Source organism: Tachypleus tridentatus, chromosome 4 (assembly GCF_004210375.1).
Source record: "Tachypleus tridentatus isolate NWPU-2018 chromosome 4, ASM421037v1, whole genome shotgun sequence".
Taxonomy (NCBI): Eukaryota; Metazoa; Arthropoda; class Merostomata; order Xiphosura; family Limulidae; genus Tachypleus; species Tachypleus tridentatus.
In genome coordinates this window covers 67272328-67292760 of record NC_134828.1, presented here as the reverse complement: position 1 = coordinate 67292760, position 20433 = coordinate 67272328, and the positions used below count along the sequence as shown (strand labels likewise).

Genomic DNA, 20433 nt, shown 5'->3' with positions numbered 1-20433 from the left:
TGCTCACTATTGAAATAGGATTTTCTGCAAAACCACTGCAGTAGTACATATATATTTTCTTGTCAGTTCTGGTCTGTACCTTCCTTAGATTATCATGAAAAAATCCAGCATTAAGAAAAGTGTGTTTTACAGTAACCTATTTCACTTTCTTCAGTTAAAACCTTTGTAGAAGTTGGGTATGATCAAGTCCATGTACCTTATTGAGTGCAGCATGGGAGACCTTTGCCACTAGAAATTTCTAGTTACTGATATGATCTCTCTTGAGAGTTTTAAATTGGCAACATAGTGCAGTTGGAAGTAGGGCAGTTGTCCATGTCATTGTAGTGCAGCTTGACCTCCTCTCACCTCATTACATAATATGCCAATTTCTTGTTGGTTTTGCTGTCTAGATGGGGCTAAGTGTATTTCTCAAACTGATGAGAAAGGACTTAGTTCACATTTCTGTTTGTGTAAGGTTGATTCAGTTGTACAACAGAATACATACTGAACCATATAATTGGTCATTGCTCTAACCACTCTATATCTCCTGTATGACCAATCTGTGGTAGCCATATGCTTAATTGGTCTGTTTTTTTTCTTCACTAATCTCTGCAATACATGGGCTCATTTTGCCTTCCTCTTTTCATACTTCCATCCATACAAGAGTATTTCCTATATGTGATGGATGTAATATCTCATAAGTGGTACCCCTCTAGTAAGCCTCCACTTTAGGGTACCAGAACTCAATGGGCTTTTCCCTTCAGTCACCTTCTCCAAATGGAGATTGTCTAGGCTTTTTTTTCACTTATCCTTCTGACATATCAGTATGTGATTTTAACTATAGTGTGAAGACAGATGAGTCTGTTGTTTTAGAAGTTAACGTTTTCTTTCCCTGAAAATATACTTCTGATCCATACTTACCTCTCTTCATGCCTTCCTATCCTTCTTCCCAACTATTGTGGGATGCTATTCTTGCCTCATCTAAGAATGAAGCTAATTTCAAGTGAAAGTGCTTATGGAAATCTACTATGCATGGAGGATATATCACCCTCCCATTGCTAGAGGGTTATTGTTGCATGATGGGCTAATGATGTAGGAAAAAGTAGGTCAGAAGAGCTAATTAATATAAGGGGGTTTGTAGAGGCAGTTAAAGAAACAGAGCCTTAATTTTGTCAGGGATACTGCCCAGAATTAACCTTGGTGATAAAGTTACAAGCAGATCACTAAGGCTAAATGCTAGGCTTAGGTTAGTATGTAGTGATGAGTAGATTGGCTACTTGGACTTATGGTATTAGTTCAATGATAGAAGTGAGCTTTTTACAGTGAATTATTTGTATTTAAGTGGGATGTGGTCTAGTTTGTTTACTAGAGCTTTTAACTCAGCTAACAGATGTTTTAAACTTAGAACTAGACAAATGATGAATGCCATAATTAAATGCAAAAAGAAAAAAGCTTTAGCATAGGAAATGAGTATAGTAGTTATAAAAGTAAATTTATTGTTACTATTGTAATACTAGAAGTATAAAAAATAAAATAAATGACTCTAGAGCATTTGTTAGATATGGAGGATTTTGATGTAATGGGAATAACTGAAATATAGTTAAATATAGATGATTTTGATGGCAAAAATTTCTTTTGAATACAGGTTGACAGGCTATTTAATAAGGAGAGGGTACTAAAGAGAGGGTAGAAGTAGTTTTATATGTAAAATGTGAGTTACATCCCTTTGAAGATAAAGATATCAAAGAGATAACATAGATCACATTTGTATTGTTACGTCTAGGGATCTGTACCTTAGATAGGACATTGAACTATTGGAAAAGGTTCAGAGTAGGGTTACTAGAATGGTACCTGGCATGGAGGTGTGTTCATATAAGGAGGGGCTGAAATCTCTCAGATTGTTTTTTCTTGAAAAAAGAAAAGTTTAAGGGGACCTTATTGAAGTGTTTAAAATTATAAAGGGAAATGACAGTTTTGATGCATCACCTTTTTTCATAGTTAACAGTGAGAATAGTAGGACTAGGGGATATAAGTATCAGTGTTGGCAGGGTTGGAGTCATCTTCAGCTAAGACAGTTTTATATTTCTAACAGAGTGATTGGCCTTTGGAATAGGTTACTTTTGGATGGTTTGTAGTCAGTAAATTTAAGTAAGTTTAAGAGAAAGCTTGATAAGTATGTGAATAAAGGCTGGCTTTTTCACATTTATTTATTAATAGTTTTACTTTAGAGAATCCATGTTCACCCAAAACATTGTTATATCTTTATTGTTATGAATTGCACATTTGAAAGCGACGTATATATTTAACCATATAATTGGAAAAAAGTAGCCTCACTTAAGTACATTCTGAAGTACAAATAGGTTTCATTAAATAAATGTTAAATTTATTTTTATGTATACTTTCAAACAAACTTAAACTTGGAAGCTATACATTTATAAATATTCTGTAACTCTTATTATATATAAAGTTGTATATCCAATATCTTTGGTAAGTTTTTAGTAACTTTTTAATTACAAATGTTTTATGTACAAAATAATTAGAATTTTTAATAAAGTATTTATGAAATATTTAACAAGTCACTTTAGGAAGAAGGTGATTTTTGTGCTAAGAATAAAAATACTTATACAGTTTTCATGTTTTATTCACGTAAACTCAAGAACCTTCTAAATCACTGCCAAAACTTTATTGGCAAAACATTATATTTTATCTTTTATTTTCTCTGCTTTAGCACTAACTTTAGTGTAAAATCAATAAAACATGTTGTTTCTGGAATGACTACAGTTTAAAATAATTACAATTATTTATCAACACAACCTTGGCTGCCTATCCCTTTCACCTTTGCTTGCTTTTATAAAAAGTTTTATTACTCTAGACTCTAGCTATGTGACAGACAAATAATGCAGCAACAAAACTCTATAAACAGTTGATTAGGTCAAATTGATCTTGTGAAATTTGTTTACTTATTTTTATTACTTAACCTAATGAGATTGTAATTTTTATATTTTTATTACTTTCATTAAAAAAATATATAATAGATAATAAGCCATAAAAATATTTGGAAGTTTCTCATATGGTATATGGTATATATATATATATATCTTTGAGCACACTTGAGTGTTTTTTCTTTAATTTGTATATTAATTGTGCTACCATAGAAGATAACCTAGTGTGAGTTAATGTTAAAATTTTAAATGTTTCATTGCGTTTTTTTTAGCATTTACAGTAGAAGGTTTATTTCTCCCTTGCAGGCAATTACAGAACCCAATTTTACATACAGTGCTGCAAAACTCTGTAACCATCTTTCTCAGAGTTTACAGTTTGCCTTTGGAAACTTCAGACATTTTCTTTTACAGAGGTATGGATTCTTGGAAAATAATAGTAAAATCATTATCTTGAAATGTAGAATTGGACTAATTATTTGTTAAAACCACATTTATAGACATATGGGGGAAACTATTAATACGTGTATGTGAAGAATATTAATTATAAATTTTGGTATGTAGTTTCAGACTGTTTAATTCCTTTAAGTTTTAATTTGTTTCCCTTGTATCATTGTTATTCAGAAGGCTACAAAACAAAAACTTGTAAAGCATGATGTTTTAAATAGTTTTGAATGATGTGTTAAATTCTTCTTAATTTTAAGATGTTTGATCATATTTGCTATTCTTAAAAAAAAAGATTTGGAGTATTATTGTTGTTTCTTTGTACTAAAGGTTAGAAGTTTACATTGTCGATATATAAAGTGTACAGAACAACACTAATATGTACTGAATTTAGTGTTTTTTTTTGTTTTGCCTCTACATTATTATTATTGTTTTCTCTTTATGATTGAACACTCAGACAGAAAACAGTACACTCTTTCCTTCTAGTTCCCATCCACATTTCTTTCAGAGATTTGAGTGTACTACAGGTATCAAAATTTGTGAAAAATGTAATTTTAATTCTGTTTAAAGATTTTTTTATAAAAAATATTTTAGTGGTATATAACACTTACTTAGTGTATTGTACAACAAAAATGAAAGAAATGTGTCAACTTTCCTTTCTTAGTAGCTCCATGAAGTTTTGCTTATGAACAGCATATTTATCAACTTGTTTAGAATTTTTCTATTCATCCAAAGTGTAGTCTTATACTTAATGCTAAAGTTGTTATCGCTTGGGCATATACTGATTCATGTCTTATTTCTCAGGTCATTTTTCTCCTCTTGTCAGTATTTTTTTTCAGCCCTTAGTTGCGAACTTTTTATAACATCAGCATGTGGTTTGGAGACATATAAATAAAATTCATCTGTGAGAATAGCTAGAACAAATCAATAAAATAATTGGACAGAAGAGATTTTAATTTAACTATGTCAATTTGGAGTGAATAAAGTGGTTGTAGCAGTAATTTGTGATTTGTCAATATATTAACTACCGAGAACACCTGTAGGATTGACAGAGAATCCTGATATAAGATTTACAACACTTGGGGCAAGCTGTAGTTCTGGAATCTCTTTAGTTTCTTTTGATATTCTTTTCATTCCTGTATAAAATTTTATGTGTTAAAAAGCTACAGGAATTTTCTGTTATAAGACATCATGTTAAGTTTACATGCAGTTTAGTGAATTCAGTAAGCAGTGTAAGACTATTCAAATAACACAAATAATTTTTTCTTTTGAATATTGTGGTTAAGTTTATAATATTCAAAGAATGCATACAAATAAAATAAGTTACCATTTATTGAAAACTTGTGTTTATTAGCCAAATTGAACTTCACCAAGAATATTGCTGGCAAAACTCATAATACAACATCTTGTAAAGGTTAAAGTGTTTCTATTTTGAAATGTGAGGTTCTAGGTTATCAAATCTTAATGAAGTTTTGTCATGTTTTTTATTACTTTTAGTTATAACAAGTGACATCTTTGACTGGCAAAATAAAATATTAAAAGAAATATGTTTAATGAATATTGAACAAGTTAAAAATGATTGGATGTATAAAATGGAACTTTCTGATAAATAATAGAAATTAAATTTTACTACAAAAGGAAGTTGTTTTATTTTTTTTTTCCAAAAACAGTTCCTCACAAAAAAGTCTTAATTTCAGTCTGAAAATACTAAGATTGTATGATTTTATAAGCACAAACTAGACATTACTTAGAAACTTTGTATCAGGTTCTTGCAGTTTATTTTAGTTGTGAGAAAGGAAAAAAATCAGTATTTCTGATGACCTTCTAGTGTGAAAAGAGTTAACCTATAAAGCTCTTTTAGTTTATATGTTCTGTCCTATACGAGTTCTATAAAACATCGCCCAATTAATTGGTGAGCATGTTTGATTTGACATATGTTTGTAAACAGAATCACTTGCATTTCAGTTTTGAAATTTAATTGAAAAATAAATACCTTAATGTAGGAGTGATAAAGCTGTTATGTTCGAGTTTCTTGTTTACAGAAAAATTGTCAGCTGCTGTTTTTAAAAGGAGAAAGAAATACTTAAAATGTTAAATATTTTTTATTTGAGGTTTGTCATTGTAATGTATTTCTGTAATGATATAAAGCATTTTAAAAACTTGTCCTTGCATTGATCATGTACATAGTTTATTTAGCTGGTTGTTCATGTATTCAGATATGTAAGTAGTACATATGTGCCTGAGAATTTAATTTTATGTTCAGTTTCTATATATCATTTTTTAGGGTTTTTTTTTTGTATATTTGAATGAACTATACAATATAACTGTTTTTAACACGTATGTATTTACCGGTAGCCATTGTACTATTTACCATGACATATTGGAAATTATTGTTTAGTTAATTTGAATAATCTGGACTCTCTTATGTTACCTTGACAAACATCATATTTAAAACAAAATTAAATATAAGTATTGCAAAACTGTTAAACACCAGGATTTAGTATAAAAAGTAGTTAAGTATATTATCCCCATTTCTGTAACACACACACACACACACACACACACACACACACACACACACTTGTTATTTCTAGTATTTACAAAGTAGTGTAAAGCTTGTCCATGAAAAGTATGTAATTATGGAAAAGCAACAGCATAGTGTATAGATCCCATTGAGATCTGCCAAGATAAAAATTCAGATTGTGTGAGAAACATTCATTGACTAGGTGTGAGATTACATGTTGGTTGTATGTACAATCAAATAATATATGGAAAATTCTGACAACAATTCAACATTTATAAAAAATGTGTGCAGCCTTCTAAACTATAATAAGTCTTAATCTATAAGCAACTCAGTTCTTTTTAAAATGTTTTTTGTAAAAAAGAAAAGGTTTCAATTTTTCACGTAAATTTTTATCAGATGTCTCCAAGAGCATCAGAGACATGATGAACTTCTTGTAGGATCAGACGGTGGAACGTATCTAAGAGGATTTGCAATTTTTGTTGGAGAACTTTTTTCACAATTAGAGGTAATTTAGAATTTTGTTTGAAAGGTTATGAGTTGATTTTTTCATGTATTTCTTTACATGTGTTGTCTTAGAATAGCTTTAACTTCAATAATGTAAAAAAAAAATTATCTTGCATAGAGAGGGTTTGTATTATACATGTATCAGATTAAAGGGTGTTTTAACATATAGAACTTGTATTGAATAAAGAAACAGTTTGTGTTTTTAAATGTATCAAAACAAAGGGTGTTTTAGCATGTGAACCCTCAAATACAATATATCAACCATAAAAATGCACTTTTTCCAGAAAGGAAGTTGTACATCGTTATCTGAAGAAAATGTGTATTTATATTTTAAGCAATAGTGGTAAAAACTGACTTTGTGCAGCAAAAGAAGTTTATGAAATGTATTTTAATTTTTATGACTAATGCTTTTTTAACACAAAGATTGTTTTCAAAAATAAAACCTACTGAGGGGTTTGAATGAGTAAAAGTTTTTATAAAAAGAACTAAATTACATTTCAACATTTGGAAATTAATGTTACATTATTTCAACAGTATTTAAAGAACAAACAAAGTAACAGAATATTTACTTATGGCCAAGAATACATGTTTGATATGGTTTCCTGGAGAAATATGTTGTTAAAAAAGCTTTATATTGTTGCAGGAATATAAACTAAATTTGGTTAATACAGTATGAATTGTTGTGTATGGCTATGGATTATTTCATTAAAACTTAGAAGTTACAATTTAAAAAAAAAAAACATTATATTTCAAGTTTAATTATTGATTCATTTATAATGAATACTTAAGACTATTGCCTCTCAACTTACACAACCTGTTTCAAAATATTTACCATCCTACACTAATGAACATACTGTTAATTTTATTTGTCAATTTTAACTTATTATTCATATGTAGCCACAATTTCATAATGCTGTTTTAACAAGTAATAGGCATTGCTGAATCACAAGTTTAGTCAATATATTTTTTTGTTCATGTAATTGTAGCTCTCTAATTTTGTATTATATGCATGGATTTATTATCTTAGATTGGGGAATGGAAAGAGATATTTAGAATCCTTGGAAAATCTCTTACAGAATTACTCAATGTCCTTCTGAATTATCCAACTGAAAATAACTTGAAATGTGTGTGTCAAGTTTTAAAGGTGGGTTGTGGACACAAATTATTTTTTAAATTTGATATTACAAAATTTTCAAATATTACTAGTACCACTTGAATATTTTTTCTCCCTAATAAGTTTCACACCAAATAGTAAAAATTAGTAGAAGTAAAATGTCTGTAATACTCTAATCAGCAATGAACTGTGGGGCTTTATCATCAGATCGCTTTAGTTGTAAGTAAACTAATTTTTAAAATGCAGTGTTTTAAAGCTTAAATTTTGTTTCAAGCAGTTAAAAACAACTTAATTTAAAAATGTAAGCACAACATAGTTTGCTGTATTGTGAATCTGAAGTTCCTTGATTTTCACCATATTACTACTAGATAAAAAAAAAAAAAAAGGAAAAAAAAAAGCAAATTACAGACTTGTGGATATTGTAGTATCCCACAAGTTAGTGTTGGATGGTGTTGACTAGATGCCTTTTACCTTATTATTCTGAAATTAGTAACATTAGTGTAAAAAGTGCATGAATACTTTTGCACAAATTTCAACAAACAACAACATATAAAAACTGAAAATAAGTAAAACCATAAAGAAAACAAATACTGCTTTTAACACTTAAAATTGTTTTTCTTCACAATTATGTTCCTTCCCTTCTTATAGGGTTTTAAATATTAAATTATTTTTAAACTGTAAAAACTTTGTTTACATTAGCTGTATGTTTATAATATTTAATGTTTATTATCATTTTTTTTTTTACTCAATAAAATGAGTAGATTCAACAATAAAACTGTATACAAAGGAATTATATTAATTGTTCTTGTTAATGATGATAGTTAACAGGTGCACGTCTTGAAGACCATGAACGACAAGCCGGTGAAGAAAGGGCTGCTCCTGAGATGGATAAAATAATAAAGAAAATTAAAGAAATTACAAACACCTGTTATGTTAAAAGGTAATTATGGTATATTGTTGGTGTTCATGATATCTGTTGTTTATACATGCTCCAAATAAATCCATGATTTTGGCTTTTTTTCGAAATAGCATTCACATATAGGGCTAGTCAGAAAATGTGTTTAGTCTGTAAAACTTATAGAATATAATATGAAGTCATCAAGGAAACACATTATATTGACATTTGATTACTTAAAACTGTTCAGTGAAATCTTGTGCCGTATAAATAAATAATTTTTGTTTCTTTAGAATAAATGTTATAACTCACTTTTACAAACAAGACACAAAATGTTTTAACTTGTCAGATAAGATTTTATGATATTTTAATAGTAGTTTCTTTGAAGGTGTGAGTGCATTATAAGGGTTACTTTCAAAACCCACCACTTAGTTGAACAGTAGTTCAACTGTGGGTGCTATTGACTACTTGTTCTCTTTCTAGTCTGTCACTTCAAGATTAAGATTAGCAAGCTGTTGAATAGGTATGCACAAATACAGGTGCAGTATATTAAAACAATTTAGAATATGGAAATCAAAATGTCACCTGATAAACACAACTTAGATAATGAAATGTCATGTATTAGAAATATCTTGCATTGTTTGATATTTTATAGCTAATTAGCTTTTGGAAAGGGTATATAACAGTCCCTTCCAACAAAAAATGTACCCTTGGGTCACAAAAAGTGGCATCTTGTAAGAGGTGAGAATTCACTAAGTCAGTAAAAAAGCCATACATACCCCATGCACCCATAAACACCATATTCAAGAAGGATTTCTTTCAGTAAAACTGACACATGATGTGTATACAAGTTGTTCTTTCAACCATAAAATACCTTAAATAGATGGAGAATGAAGTGGATATTTATGCTATTTTGTAAAAATATACATGAATCAAGTTGCTGAATGCAGCATCTGTGTATGAGGTCTGTTCAAAAAATACGCGGACTGTTTGAATTGCGGGGCTCCAGTTGGTTCCAGGGGAATCCTCTTGGTGTCGCTAGGTTCGCACAGATCAGCTGATTACGACGCCATTTCCCGATTGCAGATATCTTCATTTGTGTATTAGCTACGCGGTTTTAAGTGAAGTGCGATTTTTTCGTTTGGCGGATTTCAGAATGAATGACCTGAAGGAGCAACAACTTGCTGTGAAATTTTGTGTTAAACTTGGAAAATCTGCGACTGAAACTTTTGCTATGCTTAACACGGCTTACGGCATGTTTCAAGTGGCATGAACGTTTTAAGGATGGTCAACAGTCCATTGAAGATGATGAGCGTCCTGGTCGTCCTTCCACGTCAACTGACGACCCACACGTTGACAGAATCAACACCCTGGTGCGGGCAAATTGACGTCTGACTGTCAGGGAGCTTGCTGAAGAGTGTGGGATATCAGTTGGATCTTGTTACGAGATTTTTATCGAAAAATTGAAGATGCACCCCGTTGCTGCAGAATGTGTGCCTCAGAACTCATGAGTTTTTTGGCCAAACACTCGATCACTTTTCTTCCCCACCCCACCCTCCTACTCACCTGACCTTGCTCTTTGCAATTTTTTCTTGTTCCCCAAACTCAAAAGACCCTTGAAAGAAAGAAGATTTGAGACAATTCCCGAGATTAAGGCAAATGCGATGGAGGAGCTGGAGGACATTACAAAAGAAGCGTACCAGGACTGTTTCAACAAGTGGAAACACCATTGGGATAAGTGTGTGCATTGGGGAGGAGAGTACTTTGAAGGGGTCCCAGACCTGTAACATCTAAATAAAGTACATTTTGTTTTATGACATCAGTCCGCATATTTTTTGAACAGCCCTCGTATTTCTCTGTGATGAGACTGAAATGTGTGCTGAGAAAATGTTCTCATACTGTGGATGGATTATGGAAAGCTTATTTGGAAGACATGTTTTAGACATGGAGCCTTTTGCAAAACTAAATTCCAAGCTATTGGTCAAGATGCACAGAGCTCAGATAGAACATGACCAGATGTGGCAGCACGATGAGCCTTAAAAATTGTTTTAACATAATATACTCAGCCTCTTATTTTCCAGAAAACAGACTCCTCTTTTTTTTTTTTTTATATATATATATATATACAACCACATGAATGTTTTTGTTTAAAGTTAAATTGGTGGTGTGTTTTACATTTTGCAGCAAGATCTGTTCTTTTGAAATGTCCTGTGTTAACATACAAATATTAAGTTAATGCATTAGATTTTAATATCTGTGTGATTTGCTGAAAATTTCTATATAAATAAATATTAGTTTATTACAGGTAAAAAAAAAAAGTTCATTGTTATATGTGAAATCCTCAAACTATATATATACTCACAATCAACACTTGAACTCATTTTATTCTGTTCTGACAGTGATATTTAAGGCTGTGTTTTTTATAAATAGATATTATGAGAATTCCAAGTTATTGTCAACTTTTCAAGTACCCTCTTTCTAAAGTACTTACTCTGCAGTAGTGGCTTGTGGTTTTAAAGATGTTAGCTCCTCGGAAGCTGTAGTGTATACTTTTGATGCCTTCTCTGTTTTTCAGTAACATTAAGAGTTTGTTGCTCTCTGTTGTGGACTTACGAGCTTCTGACTGGGGTAGGGCAGTATCTTCACCTGGTGTGCAGAAAGACTTCAGCAAGACAGAGAATTATTTGGTATGTATATGAGTAGCTAATTTTTATTACCTTGTATAAAAGGGTCTTATTTTTATTTAAACTGATTTTTTATCAGCTAGCAGTTCATGTAACTGAAATTCTACTCTTTTTAGTCTTAAAATTGTCTCAGGACTTAAACTATTTAAAAAGTGAGATTTATTTTGATAAAGTCCTCTTCATTACTAATAACATTCATTTCTTTTGTTAAAAAATTCAGGCATTATGTAATTGTTTCTTACATATTTCTAGAAAAATGCCTAAATTTAATAGGAAGGTTTTCAGCTGTTGCCAATATTCTTGGAAAGCCCATTAAAAATTTTAGATTTTCCATTATTTTTCTTAATATCTGGGATGTTTTGAGGTTGGAAAGAAAATTGAAATTGTTATTAGTGAGCTGCAGTGAAAAACATGTTAAATTACCATTTATTTTGAGTATGTAATATGTTAAGTTACAGTGTAGAACAAGTTATAGTGTTTCATCTTAAGTTGCAGTGAATTGTGTAACAATGCTACTTCTGTGAACAAATTGAATACCTTGAGCCATTTGATGAAAACTAGCCATTAAAAATTCAGGAAGGGTTTAAGTGAAACCTCTGAATATGCTATAGTAATATTATTATAGAAAGTGGTATATTAAATTTGTTTTTGTTCAGGGCTCACTATAATCATGCTACATTGTAGGAATAAATCAGATGAAGTATTGTTGCGAGAATTTTTCTGATGTGTTACATAAATGTGCAAGATATTTTTGGATTAAATTCACCATGTAGCATTACTTCTTTCTAGTGTGGGACGGTATTTTATGGACCAGATGGACAGCCAATTTCTTCAGAAGAAGCCTCCTTTTTACAAAATACATGTAACCCTTACAGTTATTCAAGTATAATGAATGGTGAAGTGTATAGGTAAGCATTACTCTCAATGGAAAGAAGTAACTCTGCTAGTTCATTAGTCTTAATCCAATCAAGCAATGTGCTTGTGCTATTGGCAAGGCAGTTAGGATTTTTAGGTTGTATCTATAGAAATACTGAATACAAATTTTAAAGCAGTTATATCATTATATAGGTCATTTGTTAGACCAATTTGAAGTTTGTTACATCTTGGGTGCCTTATTTTAGGAAGGATGTTGAATTATTGGAAAGAGTTCTGTGGAGGACTATTAGGGTGATATATGGAATAGAAAGTAGTAGTAAGAGGGGACTTGATTGAGGTGTTTGATATTGTTGAAACGATTTACAGTGTTGAAGTATTATTTGTTTTCAAACTTAATGGTGAGAACAGTGGAACTAGGTGATACAGATATGAATCTAGTAGAGTAGTAGCCATTTTCAGCCAAGACTGCTTTACTTTTTGAACGGGATGGTTGCCCATTAAGATGGGTTGCTTTCAGATGTGTTGGATGAAGTTAATTTAGGATAGTTCAAGGGAAGGCCTGCCCTTATCTGAATGATAATAGCTGGTTTTGAGTATTTTATTTTAAAGTTTAGTGGATGGGATGGCCTAGATAGACCAATGGGTCCCTCGTTGTTCTTAAATTATGTAATAATGTAATATTAATGTGTGTGTGAACCTATTACCAAGTGATTTTGGATTTCAGGATTTCTTCCAAAACTTTAAGTGCTGACAGTCAGATTTTAGTAACTTAAGACTAGATATTCAAAATCAGTCAAACTTACAAGTTAACCATTTACAAATTATAAATGCAGTGCTTTCAGTGAAAAGTGAATAAACTGATTAACAAATATTGAGATATGAGAAGACCTTTTCACTCAGAGTGGGTCATTTAATGAATTTCTGCTTTCTTTCCTTTACATCTACCATATAAATACTTAAGATGCATTAATGGAAGCTTTGATATAAACACAATAATTAAGAAAACACAAAATACAGTAATTTTTACAGACTGCACCTTCATTGTCTGTATTTTGGAAAATCTGTAGGAGTGGGAAGACTGTGTGTGTATACTTTTGTTTTGCTAAGTAGTGTCTATCACGAGGTCATAGCAACATAAATAATGTAAATTAATTTGCATTTGTTTTTCACTTTCCATAGCCTCAGAGTGTGCAATTTATATATTATATGTAGTTTTGTATTGATATTTTTGTATCTGTTGGACCAATAAACTACCTGGCAACTCTAAAAATATTAAACATACAATTGTGGATTCCTTTATTTGTATTGACAAGTAGCTTTTGTACAGGGATATTTTAGTTTTGTCCTGTGAGATGTTGCAGGAAATTTCTGAGCTCTTATACCAGTTTAAGTTGCAAATTATTTAAATTAATAATAAATAAAAATATCTGATATTACTGAGTGTTCTTCCTTGTATAGAGTTGGATCTGTTTACTTTTCACGTCAGTTAGAAAGATTGTACAGCTATTTCTGTAGCCGTTAGCCACTAATTTCAACTAAACTGCAATAAAAGTTATTTAAAATGATGTAGTCACTTCAAATATCCTACACTTTTTCTCAAAATGTTCATATCACATAGCATTGACTTTCTATAATGTTAAAATGTATTGAGGCAAAACTTGAATGTAGCTAGTAGTTTAAATTTTAAAATATCTGTTCAGTTAACAGTAGCCATGTGAATGTTGTACACAGACACAATGAGAAAGGTATTTGATTACATACCCTGAATATATTTAATCAGTGTATGATGGTAGGTGCGGACTGTTCTCATGGAGAGAGAGAGAGAGAGATAGATTGGTTATTCATCATGTTAACTTTTACAAAATTTCCAAGGAATTTTTCAAAATGTTTGCAGTAAAATATACTCTTCAAAAAAAGAAACGCAAAAGGCAAAATTTGAGACAAATTGTTAACAAGTTTATTGTAGGTAGTTCTGTATCACATGTGAAACTTTGCACATTCACTGCTGAACATCCAAAGTCTGCAAAGGCGAAGTCCACGCTCACTAGTTGAAGGTTAACGTCGCTCAACCTCAATAACGAGTATGCCCCCCGTGAGCATCAATAACTGCTTGGCATCTGCTGCCCATGGAAGCGATGAGATGACGAATCACATTCTGTGGAATGGCTGTCCACTCAGCCTGCAAAGCTGCTGCAAGCTGAGGTGGAGTCTGAGGTTGTCGCCGTCGCAGACGTCAGTCCAACTCATCCCAAAGATGTTCGATGGGGTTTAAATCTGGTGATCTGAGGGCCAGGGAACAACGTTTATGTTGTGGTGTCTCAAGAAGACAGTGGTGAGTCATGCTGTGTGAGGACGGGAGTTGTCATGTTGAAAACGTTGTTGATGTTCACCATGATGGGTTGCACATGGGGCCTAAGAATCTCGTAGACGGTTGCGTACGGTCTGATTGGAAATCCTACACAGCCCTGGTATGGTTAAGGCAGTAGACGTCGCAGTGGTGGTCCTATCCCGAAGGTGACGAAACCGGATGTTGCGATCTTGTGCTGGCGTGGTCACACGAGGTCTGCCAGATCGTGGATGGTCACGAGTTGATCCATGTTGTTGGTGACGATTCCATAGCCTTGTGATGGTGCTTGGGTGGATATTCACAGCTCTGGCAACATCTGATCGAGATTCGCTTGCTTCCAAGCGACCAATGGCGTTGTTGCATTGTGCTTCATTCAGTCTTGGCGTAACTGTATTGCGTGTCGGTGGCTTAACACTGAGCTATGGAAACTGAGAACTCATCACTTTTATAGGGATTTTGCACAACTTTTGTCATTTTGGTCTGACAATCAGTGCCTTAACACGTGTAACATCACATACTCTGAGCTTGTTGCATTCTTACATATATTTCTCTTTAAAATAAAAAAAATATCCCTTTTGCGTTTCTTTTTTTGAAGAGTATACTTTTACAGATTTACAAGTGCTTTTTATGAACCCCTGTTCTTTTGTGGGCATTGATATTTTACTACAGCTTCACTCAATAACTGATAAAATGCTATGACTCATCAGTCTTTCTCCAGACTAGTGTAAAGCATCTGATTATTCTAAAGGTATTGGCCAACATGTGCTTGCATGTAATTTGGATCCACTTATTTTATTCTTTTCTTACTAAAAAGGAAATAGGCCATTAATTTTAGTAGTAATGCATCTCCACTATAGTAATACAGTCCACCAGGGTTATTTTAACTATATTCTATTTCATCATTTCATTCTATGTAGGAATTATTCTTTGTTTTTTACAGGTATGAATTTACTTAAAAATTTATACAAGTTTTTTTTTCCCCACATTATGTTTTGACTTATCTGTTTTGTCCACCTTTATAAATAACTAACAAATTAAACTTAGTCTAAAACTACTTGTTATGGTTTAGTTCACTGTAAATCAGAAATTAAGACTAAATCATTTATATTAATAAATATCTTTGTTATTGCTTAGAGCTGAGGATCCAGGAGAAAATATGGATGAGGAAATGCAAGCAGCCTTTGAAGAATTTTTGCAACAAACAGGACAGTAGCTGGCCAATGTTTCAAAGGAAGCAAAATAAAAGATCATGTGGTGTATATTTGTATTTTTCCCTCATGTTTATTATTAGTACAATAACATTTCTGTGCATTTTTTATTATTATTGGTTGTGAAATTATACATGTGGTGTATTAACAAAGATGAAATTATTAATTATTGATAACATTCTCAACATTTTTAGTTGACTTGACTACAAAGGTTAGAACAGATGGTATTTTTTGTTCTTCCATACTCTTAATTTCATATTGATTGTGAAAAGCATGAGATTAATAACATATGTGCTTTAAATTATTTTAAAATCTCCAAGTTTTCTTGTGACCCAGCCTGATTAAAATTATAGTATCATTTTAGAAGTTTCTTAACTTTTGTACAACATCTGTTAATAATGCAGCTATCAAATAATGTTTTCAATCTTAAGTTCTGGCTTTACAATAATAAATATTCTCACTCAGTTTATGAAATAAAGATCATGTTTCCTGAATTTTTATTTTCCAGAATATATTTATAAATGTACATTGTTATATATATTGTTTTCAGTTATCCACAAGTAACCTTGTTGCATTTATTTTCATTTTGTAAAAGAAGTTCCAAAGAGGTGATTCCTAGTTATCCGATATAAAATTATATTATTTGCATCAATAGTTTTTTATACTGATGATGTGTCAAATATAGGTTGGTACCTCCTGTCTGTATTATAGAATTAATTTTATTGTGATATATTGAAAAATCTAAATTATTTTTATACCAAAACATCCTCCAGTAAATCTTATCCTCAGCTCATGTAAGCTGAAAGTGTGCATCAGGCTTAAATGTAACTACATATGATATGAATTGAAATAGTAAAAGTCTTGAACTGCGTTTTCATGAAAATGTTTTGTATCATGTGGTACAAGTTCACAAAGGACATTCCTATAATATAAAACCTGCACAAAATTCAGTGTATCTAACTCCAAATAATGTAATAGTAAATGTAATGTTTTAAGAGTACTTTTGAATTAAAATTGGTTAGCAAGGGATTGTTTCACTGTTTCTTGTGTATAAAATTTATTCAGGAATTGTATTTTACAACATATGCTTAATTGTTTTATAAGGCAAAATATGTGGTTCCAGTTGGGTTTTTTTTTGCCAACCCCAACCCATAACATTTTGTTTGCATTTTCCTTTTAGTATGGAACAAAAAAACATTTTACACTTTAATTTTCAAATATCTGGCTTAATTTAATAAATAAATAACAAAAAAGTCTATTCCTACCTCCATTTGTTGCTTTCCAGGACACCTGAACCACTTATCTTTCTTTTAAATGTAAATGAAATGATAAAATTGTGTACCTTTTAAAATTACTTGGAATATGAAACATATCTAAGTTAAGCTCTTTTTATACCAGTTGTTTGATGGAAAATACAAGTAATAATAGTTGTTTTACATTCAACTGAAGGGGCATTAAAAAGATTCTAGTAAGTTAGAAAGCTGTTAAGAATTAACTGTGAAAAGTCCATGATTAGTATGTACGTCTTTGATATACCTTCATGTCTGAAGAAAAAATACATATATTTTATCAATAATTTGCACTGACTTGTTTATAAGAATAAAAATTTAAATTATTTTTAATGACCTGTCAGAAGATATCAATCTATATTTAAACAGCAGCTTATATTAAGTTTGGGATGTGTACTGGTGAGGTTTAGGGCACTCAGCTCACGATCTAAAGATCTCAAGTTCACATTTTATTACTGAACATACTTGCCCTTTCAAATGTGGGTGTGTTATGTGACAGTTAATCATACTGTTTCTTGATAAAGATAAAAGAGTTGGCAGTGGATGGTGTAAAATTAGCTTTCCTTTAGTTTATCACTTCAAAATTAGGTTGAGTACAGACATCCCTCAAGCAGCTTTGTGCAAAATTCAGCAAAGAAACAAAATTTAGGTAAATAGGTAATTAAAACTGATGTGTTCAAAATAAGAAAAACATATTGGTTCTTCACACTTTCAAGTAGTATTGAAATTTTACACAAAAAAAAAAAAAAAAACCAGCTAGTACGATACTTTGAAAGTTAACATTCTCTGAAAGAAAATTTTACTCTATTGTGGATTTTAACCTTTAATGTCCTTTTAGCTTATAAGTAAAATTCAGTCTGGAAATTCTATGATTTCAGGACCACTTAAATCAGAAGTTATTAATAAGCAATACTGATTAGAAAATTAAAATAGTTGCACCATAATAATCTATCCTAAAAAAAACATAAAAAGCACTGAATATCTATTTGAATGTATACACAAATTGTAATGCAAGAAAACTGGTTTTGAAACTTTCATTCTCTAAGTTGCATAATGTACAAGTGAAGCATGTTTAATAGCTTAAGCTTTCCAGCTGAACTACATTTGTACTTTTGAAAGAGTATTTTCTTAAAGTACTAAATTTATGACGTCTTCCTTGTTGATATTTTACAGATAATACAATTACTTTTGTGTACTGGACATAAAGTTTGTGCTTATGACCAAAATGATCAGCAACAAACCTTTCCTTTATTAATGTTTTTAAAATACTTGAAAACTTACTTCAACCAGAATTCCTGAATATTAAAAACCTATACAAAAAATCTATACCACTGCAAATAATAATGTAAGAATATAAAAATGTTGCAGGTTTATTAAATGACTGGTAGTTTTCCAATTAAATTACATAACCTGTCATTTATTAATTCATACTGACTTAAAATGTAACTAAAAATTGATCTGATAAACAGCATGGCTATATACTTTATTTTTTAGATGTTGTTTCAGAGCAAAGCTACATTGGGTTATCTGCTGTGTCAATTGCAGGGAAATGAGATCTGGATTTTACCAATGTTTAAGTCCATAGACTTACCATTGTCCCACCAGGGAACTTGTGTTCATGTAAAAAGTTGAGTACTCTTAATGTTAACAATATTGTTGGCCATAATTACAAAAGTATATTGCAAGGTTTGGCCAGTGTAAGTGACTTAAATTAGTCCTAAGTATATGCTTTAAAGCTAATAGTGCAAAACTATTTTTAATTACATATAAAAGTATAAAAATATGTAATATAAAAGTAATAGACGTGTATGTGATAGTACAGTATTTAACAGAGATAATTCAGAAGGTTTGTGAAGTTCAGCCAAAACATAAAATTTTGTTGCATACATTAAGGTTTGTAGGTGCATTATAAGGTTTAAGATAAAATTCCACTATTCATTCTAAGAAGAGCAAACAGTAGGTTGTGTTGACTGCCTGCCTGACCTCTAGTATATTGCTTCAAAGTTAGGGATAGTCAGTGCAGGTAGCTTTTACTCAGCTTTGTGCAAAATTCAGCAAAGTAAATTAATATTTGAATGCATAGTTACTTCAGTCATTGATAAAATACTAATTTATATTATGACTTAGGACTATAAATGGTCATTATTTTGTTTTAAAAAAAAATTAAAAATTAGCATCTTGTCACAGACTCAAGTAGTCAGTTAACCCCTTTAAAATAGCAACAGTAAAATTCAACATTTTTCCACCCCAAAATAAAATGTTAACTTCTCAGTTTAAAATGAATACCATTCATGAATTTAAGAAGTTAAAAACAAAATTGTTTTTAAGCGTACGAGAAGTACGAATAAAATCTATCAAAAATTAGCATGAAGCCTGTTCTATTTTTTTCTTAGTTAAGTCCATCTACATAACTCTTTCTTCAATGTACCATTTCTTTTAGGAAAAGTTTATTTCATACAGTGTTATATGATTTTAAAGGTTAAATTTTGATACCTCATCATTCAAGGCAGAGTTAAAAGTACCAATTTCTTTGAAGTATATATTTGCAAGATGCAGACTATAAGGTTGTAGTATTTGTTTTACTTCATTATGAAGTTGAGATATTAAATTGTAAAAAAATAAGTCCTACTTTAAACATACTGCATAAAATTTACAAATGTATAATTTGGAATAGGTGTAATACTACTATGGCCCAAGAGAAATTGGCTAAAACAGCCACACTGCCAAATGACAGAAAGTACAAAATTTAAAGCTTAATTATTTTATAATACAGAATTTTAATACTTCACCAAACTATTGAGTCAATGAAATTCTCAGTGGTAATTAGTTTCTAAGCTAATTTTGTTGGGTGTTGTAGTTGTTTATGCACAAAATATGTGTATAAGAGAACACTTTGTAATGAACTACTGTTTTTCTCTTCAATAAAAATGCATTTTTGAAACATTAGGTGTAAGCTTTGTTTTTTGATTTGGTGGTACACTGTTTTGGTTTGTGATTCCACAGCAGTTATTTAAAACCTCCTAATGGATGAACTGTGAAAAGGGTACACTATTATCAAATGTATATGGTGCCCCATAAATCTGGACCCATATGGTAAATATACTTTGTATTCTTGAAGTTAAACAAGCACATTTCTAATGTGAATTGTACATATTTCAGGAAAGAAAATACTCTTATAATACAGTATTCAAAGAATTGATATGTAATGCATATATGGTTGTTAATGACATCCAATTTGAATGATAAAGAATAAATTGTATTTTTCCTTATAAATCCAGACTTCTGGAACATCCTGTATGGCAAACTTCACGAGGGTTAATCTCATTTTGCACTTAAAGACATAAAATATGATTTATGAATACAAAAGTATATTTTCACCTATTATTTACACATTTTGTAAAATGTACACATAAACTTATACATTGACATACAAACTAAAAAATGATATAATTTACTGCTTGTCTTTTTTATTATAGCTATACTGTATGTCAATTTTCTTGCACTGAACTTTTTTATCCTCAAGTTTCAAAAAACAAAGATAAGTTTAAAATATGAAATATTCTGTCAAAAAAATACATATTTAAGAATAGAAACTTCACACTTTAGTACAAACCTGTATGATATTTTCTG

At 30.9% G+C, this 20433-nt stretch overlaps 1 protein-coding gene across 1 annotated transcript in view; it reads left to right on the top strand.

Moving 5' to 3' along the window:
- The window catches only part of LOC143249359 (polyadenylate-binding protein-interacting protein 1-like), a 43964-nt gene extending 24219 nt beyond the window's left edge, over positions 1–19745 (top strand). The window contains exons 4-10 of the mRNA XM_076499072.1: positions 3228–3334; positions 6283–6391; positions 7418–7534; positions 8326–8444; positions 10975–11086; positions 11873–11991; positions 15441–19745. Of these exons, the coding sequence (XP_076355187.1) occupies positions 3228–3334; positions 6283–6391; positions 7418–7534; positions 8326–8444; positions 10975–11086; positions 11873–11991; positions 15441–15519 (762 nt within the window). The 3' untranslated portion in view covers positions 15520–19745. The remainder of the gene's footprint in view (positions 1–3227; positions 3335–6282; positions 6392–7417; positions 7535–8325; positions 8445–10974; positions 11087–11872; positions 11992–15440) is intronic.
- The last annotated feature ends 688 nt before the right edge of the window (positions 19746–20433 follow it).